Genomic DNA, 6,365 nt, shown 5'->3' on the forward strand with positions numbered 1-6,365 from the left:
CTGGTTGTGTAGTAAACATTTTCCCATAACATCAGGTATTTGTATATGGTAAATACAGTATCAGCCTACTGTTCAAATAACTTTCACTCTGTGCTTTAGCTGATGTGTAATGTATGGATTAACACTGTGTTCTCATGTGTTTCTACAGTTTGGAGACACAACACACACATTTGTAGAACGAGGTGAATACAATGGCTTGTTCCTTCCAGGTTATAAGAAGCCATTAAGCGACGATATTTTGCTTCCAAAACTGTAAGTACAGAATGATTCATTTTTTTAAGTTTATTTGGAAAGTAACTTGGTTTTGAAAAAACTTTTAATGGTATAATGTAGTTTGAGATATTTATTTTATGGATATTATTGAAATTCAAACTTTCTTATCTCAATGGATATATCAAGATAGGTACATGTTTTCAGCATGGGTATCTCAAAGAATGTTTTATATGATAGCTACACATTTTCAACATGTGTATCTCAACAAATATTTTGTAAAATAGCTACGTGGATTTAGCAATAGAACTGATAAAAAAACTGGCTGAAAAATTACATTTTATTTCTGTGTAATATAAGTTCAAGGGAGCCAAATTACAATTTTCAAGTTATGATCCTAGCCTTTCTTAGGCATTTCATATAATTGGGATATAAATGTCTATTGATATGAGAAAACATAAGACAATTATTAATTATAACAATTCTAATGAGAAGCACAGAGTTTTTCTATGTATTTATAATGTCGTCTTGTCCTTAGGCCTGATGTTGGTTTGAAGTTCATTGACCACTGTGTAGGAAACCAACCTGATGACCACATGAATTCAGTTGCTGAATGGTAAGTTATATACTCTACAGAGTTTGTCCTGTTGAATATGTTACTCAAGTTATGAAGTTGGATGTTCACCTTATTATTGAAACTATAGGTTGTATAGCTTAGATTCTTAGAATCTCCCATTGAATGTTAAAATGTTAGTTACATATAAAATGTTTAATAGATTCCGTAGAATCTCCTGTTTTTAACCAAATTTAAAATGAAAATTAGAAAATTTAACATGGCTGTGTAATAACTTTATAAATAACATGTTTTGTGTATTTAAACATATAAGGATTAGAACATTTTCTGTAGGTATGAGAAACATTTGATGTTTCACCGTTTCTGGTCAGTGGATGATAGTCAGGTTCACACCCAGTACTCGTCTCTCAGATCAGTAGTAGTGAGTAACTGGGAGGAGACCATCAAGATTCCCATCAATGAACCAGCACCTGGAAAGAAAAAATCACAGATACAGGCAAGTTATTACTGAATTCCTTCTCATAGTTTCCAGAAGTAGAAGTCACAGATATAGTCCAGTTATTACTGAATTCCTTATCATAGTTTCTAGAACTAAAAAACATCAATTAAAGACTTCACTTTAAGGCTTAATTTCTTATGTCAAACTCACTTATTTTTGTAAGTCTATAAAAAAAAGCATTATACAGTATCTAAATAAAAAATTTAACCTCAATATACGAGTCTACGTGATGGTGTGTTCACACATTCTCTTTGTGTCTTTTTAGGCCTTATAACAGCAACCAATATCTGGTGTATAAAATCAGCTCATAGTTCAGTGGCTGTTTGAAAATATTATATATATGTCACTTAAACTTAAAAACCTATGATTCAATAAGAATTTATCACAAGCACAACATTTAGTAAGAAAGGTTTTATCTTTTAAAAACTATCCACCTCATAGTGATAATTATTATAAAATTAAAATTAACCTTTGACATTAATGTATGTGTGTGTATCTAATAATATTTTATGTGTATGATAGTTATTTACAGTTTTCACTTTTTATTACATAATTATTGTTATAATAAATGAGAAACTGCTGTAAAATGCTTACTTACTATGCTATGATAATGAAAACTGATACTCAAGGTGAAGTTAAGGACAGATAAGTGATATGCACCCAGAAATGTAACAATTTGCAAGCTGTTATTTTTTTTATCTGTCTTAAACTTTAACAGATATGTAAAGAAATTTTGAGATACAAGTACCTTTATACTCCTGACGTGATTTTGATCTGCTCTTAAAAAAGTGATTATTCCTGAAAAACATTCATAAATAGATTTTATGATGCAAAGGAACTTCAAGCATATTAAATTACACTGAATTGGAAGATGTTATAATTGTGTCTTATTTAATAAAGTATTTTATTCTAAATATGGAAAAGTAATTAACACCATGTTAATATAGAAAATAACAATGTAAATGTGCTGAATAATATTGAAATTAATGTGAGAGAGCTTGAATACTTGACTCGGTCAGAATTTATTAACTGATAGCCTCACTGTAATACTTTCTTTTCAGGAATATGTTGATTACTATGGAAGTGCAGGAGAGCTTGAATACTTGACTCGGTCAGAATTTATTAACTGATAGCCTCACTGTAATACTTTCTTTTCAGGAATATGTTGATTACTATGGAAGTGCAGGAATTCAACACATCGCTCTGAACACTGATAACATCATCGAAACTGTAAGTCTATCGTACCTATCTTCAAAAACATTGAAATTTCCTGCCACTCACCACGTTGCTATCTCACAAAATTCTTAATGAAGCAATAAATTAGTTGTTAACCATTTATAGGTTATTTAGTTTAAATATTCAGTTTAAATCTCAGTTAAGAGTTATCTTATCAAGGCATAATACACATTATGATGGTCAATAATACAAAATATTTTTGAACTTACAACTTTTTTTTTTTTATTAATCAATACATTATGACATGAATATTATATACCTTTATAAACGTTTTACAAATAAAATTAACCTGGTGGAGAACTTCAGCAAAATATCTTTATTATAAATGTAAAGTAAACAAAGTTTATTTATTTTAAATAATCTCTAAATGAATGATTTTCATGCTTAGCATATGTTATTTAGTTTAAATGATTCAAACTAAAGACATATAGAACAGTAATTTTCTAATTAGCATGTTGAAAGAATTCTTCATGATGTTCATTTCAGGTTGGAAAGTCTCAATGGCCAATAGCCTCTTTGAATTTTCTTAGAAAACATTTCAGTATTTCATTAATGAATAGTCAAATAAGTGTACAATGTATTTAGAAAATAAACAAATGGTATATATTGCTGTTTCTAAATGTTTCCTTTGTTCAGCCTTTTCTGAACTAAAGAGCTAATAGTCTAAGCTATCATCATAGATCATTAACCTTCGTGCCCGAGGAATGAAATTTCTGACTATACCGGAATCGTACTACAAACTGTTGCGGGAAAAACTGAAAAACTCAAAGGTCAAGATAGAAGAAGACTTGAATATGGTAATTCACATATAGTTTGCTCTAATATATTTTGAATAAAGGAGTTAATTCTATTAATTAAAAGATTTCATTTGACATAAGAAGTGTTAAATGACACTGTATCTGATGGATAAATGATACTAGTAAATACTTCTAACATCTTTGAAGATTTTCATCTTCTACAAAATACAGATCCAAGGTGTTTGTTCCTAAAACCAGCTTTAAAGCTACGGAGCTTTGGTAAGCAGTGAATGCAAGTGTTTTGATCACAGTCAGCATTGAAACTATGTAGTTTTGACATTTAGCACATGTGAAACATGTTTAATTCTTGAACAATTTTTTAGAAAAACATGTTAAAGCATTTTTTTAATTTTCTAAACTTCCCTTTTTTTATAACAAATAATTAATGTTTTACAACAAAAAAAGTAATTTTATGATCTTCTATGAATACTGATATATTTTAGCATTACTTCCAAGCTTGAGACAGACTTTTTTATGAATATACTTTTATAAAATTGTATTTATCAAATATCACACCACACATTATAAGAGTATTTGAAAATTTTATATTTTATGTTAAATTAGATCTTGCTGTATTTTATTGCCTTTTTCACCCTAGGTTGACAGAAACAATAAGATGTCATGTCTTCATGTAAATGCTTACAAATTAAATCAATAACCCTCTTCTGAAATGAGTGTGTTAATATAATAGGAAATTAAACCTTTTATAGATACAGAAACTTCATATACTAGTGGACTTTGATGACAATGGCTATCTGCTACAGATATTCACTAAACCAATGCAGGATAGACCAACTTTATTCTTAGAAGCTATTCAACGACACAATCACTCGGTAAGTAGTTTAAGAAACTTGTTAGTACTAGAATAATAGAAAGGAAACATTAACAGTTGATTAAGGGCCAATAGCAGTGCTTGAGTCCCAAAGAATAGTGTTAGACTGCATTATATCATTTTAACAAGAGTTAGAAATTAACTAAAAATAATGTACTTATACCTGTGTTTTGTAGTTAATGAAAACTAAAACTAAAATGGTTAAAATAAAACAATAAGATAATGAAAGAGAAACTAATAAGGTTAGTTATTTGGCATTTATTGGTGCAAAGCAACGAGGCTATCTGTGCCAAACAACTGTTATAAAGGCAAAAATAAGTAAAACACTATAAAAAGTAAAAGGAAAACAAGCTAAAAGCTAAACAACATACATAAAACATGTGAAACATCAGATAGAATTAAAGAGGACAATGACCTGTAAAAAGCTAAAAACACAATCAATTCAAACAGTGTCACCATCTAAAAACTAGTTTATTGTCTCTTTTTTAATGATTAACTTGATTACTTGAACTTAGATCCGTTAGTTTAAATTCAGCCTATAGTTATAGGTAGGTTATAATATAAATCAGGCTAAATACATTTTATTATTAACATTACGTATACATATAAGACTAATAATGCTTGAGACAGCTTGAATGGGTAATGAAGAAAAACTTTAATATAAGTTTAACGTAACAGCAAATGTACAACGTTTCGACAAGGTTTTGTCATCATCAGGTACAAGTAGTTTACACTGACACATTTTTTATCACTAGTTTGTCTCCACACTAAAATAATAAAGTTTATCTTTAATTATATACAACTTTATTAGAAGTGACAATACCTAGTCTTATATGTTCGATGACGATGAACCCAAAACCCACTCTTTGTATCTGGTGATGTGAACTCTTTGTTCCATACTATATATATAAGTGTGTGTGTATTTTTAATAGATATACACAGTAATTTTAAACAAAGAACCAAACATAAACAAACGAAAAATCAAGGAATCCATCTTAATTGAACAAAACAACCCCGCTCTAAACCAACACCCTGGGGTGCCAAGATATCGCTTCAAAGTCTTGCAACAGTATCCAGTCATGTGACCTCTTTGTTCCATACTGTATATATATATATATATGTACTAATAATATAATTGGTTCTTAAACAATAGGCTACTCGTATTGAGTATTTATTTCCAGGCTATAAGTATCAATGGTTAAGACTAGTGTAGGAGTTAAGTGTTCACATTTTGTTAGATGTATTGGGTGCAATGAGTGGGTTTTATTTGGGAACTCAGGACTGGCATGTACTTTCAAGGAAGCTAGTAATGAAGATGTGCAATTTGTATGTAGAATTTGTGGGTTGGAGGCTATCATAATTAAAGTAGAGGCAATAGATAAAGATAAGTTTAGACTGTGTGAAATGGCAGAAGGATTTCAGGAGGAACTTAAGCTTTTACATGCAAGGAATACATCAGCTAACAATGACTTTCAGGAAGCTAGAAAGTGTACTGTTAGGGCTAAAAGTAATGGATTTAACTGTAAAGAACCTTGGCTTCTGCAGACGAGGAAATTAAAAGGGTCAGAGAAGGATGTGGATGATAAGGAGGTTATAGTTATAGGTGGTTCCTTGACAAGGCATGTGGATAGGATTGTCTTTAGGGTAAATAGGGAGAAAAGAATCAGATTATGCTACCCAGGGGCACAGGTGGAGGATATAACTGACAGAGCAGGAGATATAATAAAGAGGGCTAGCAGAGATGCAGTTTTTGTGGTGCATGTAGGGGCTAATGATGTAGGGAAAGGTAGGTCAGAGGAGCTAATTAATAAGTACAAGGGGTTGATAAAGGCACTTAAAGAAAAAGGACATAACTTAATTTTGTAAGGGATACTGCCCAGAATTAATTGTGGGAATGAAGTTATAAGTAGATCACTAGGGCTAAATTCTAGGCTTAGGTTGGTATAAATTATGAGAAATTGGCTGGTTGGACTTGTGGGATCAGTTCAATGGAAGAAGGGAGCTTTTTAGAATGTATGGTTTACATTTAAATGAGATAGGGGCTGGCTTGTTTGCTACAGCTGTTAACTAAGCTGTAAGGGAAGTTTTAAACTAGGAGTAGACAGTGGTGAGGGCCAGGAAAAACTAAATGCAAAAATAATACAAAGAAGAGAAAAGTGTAGCATAGGAAATGAGTATAGAATTAGTTATAAGGATAGGCTTAATTGTTACTAGTGT

General features: G+C 30.6%; 1 protein-coding gene across 1 annotated transcript in view; it reads left to right on the forward strand.

Moving 5' to 3' along the window:
* Positions 1-6,365, forward strand: part of LOC106468360 (4-hydroxyphenylpyruvate dioxygenase-like) — a 43,611-nt gene that overhangs the window by 32,426 nt on the left and 4,820 nt on the right. The window contains exons 7-12 of the mRNA XM_013928778.2: positions 149-252; positions 749-826; positions 1,118-1,280; positions 2,442-2,513; positions 3,200-3,316; positions 4,027-4,149. Coding sequence (XP_013784232.1) covers positions 149-252; positions 749-826; positions 1,118-1,280; positions 2,442-2,513; positions 3,200-3,316; positions 4,027-4,149 — 657 coding nt within the window. The remainder of the gene's footprint in view (positions 1-148; positions 253-748; positions 827-1,117; positions 1,281-2,441; positions 2,514-3,199; positions 3,317-4,026; positions 4,150-6,365) is intronic.

Source organism: Limulus polyphemus, unplaced genomic scaffold (genome assembly GCF_000517525.1).
Source record: "Limulus polyphemus unplaced genomic scaffold, Limulus_polyphemus-2.1.2 Scaffold2979, whole genome shotgun sequence".
Classification (NCBI taxonomy): domain Eukaryota; kingdom Metazoa; phylum Arthropoda; class Merostomata; order Xiphosura; family Limulidae; genus Limulus; species Limulus polyphemus.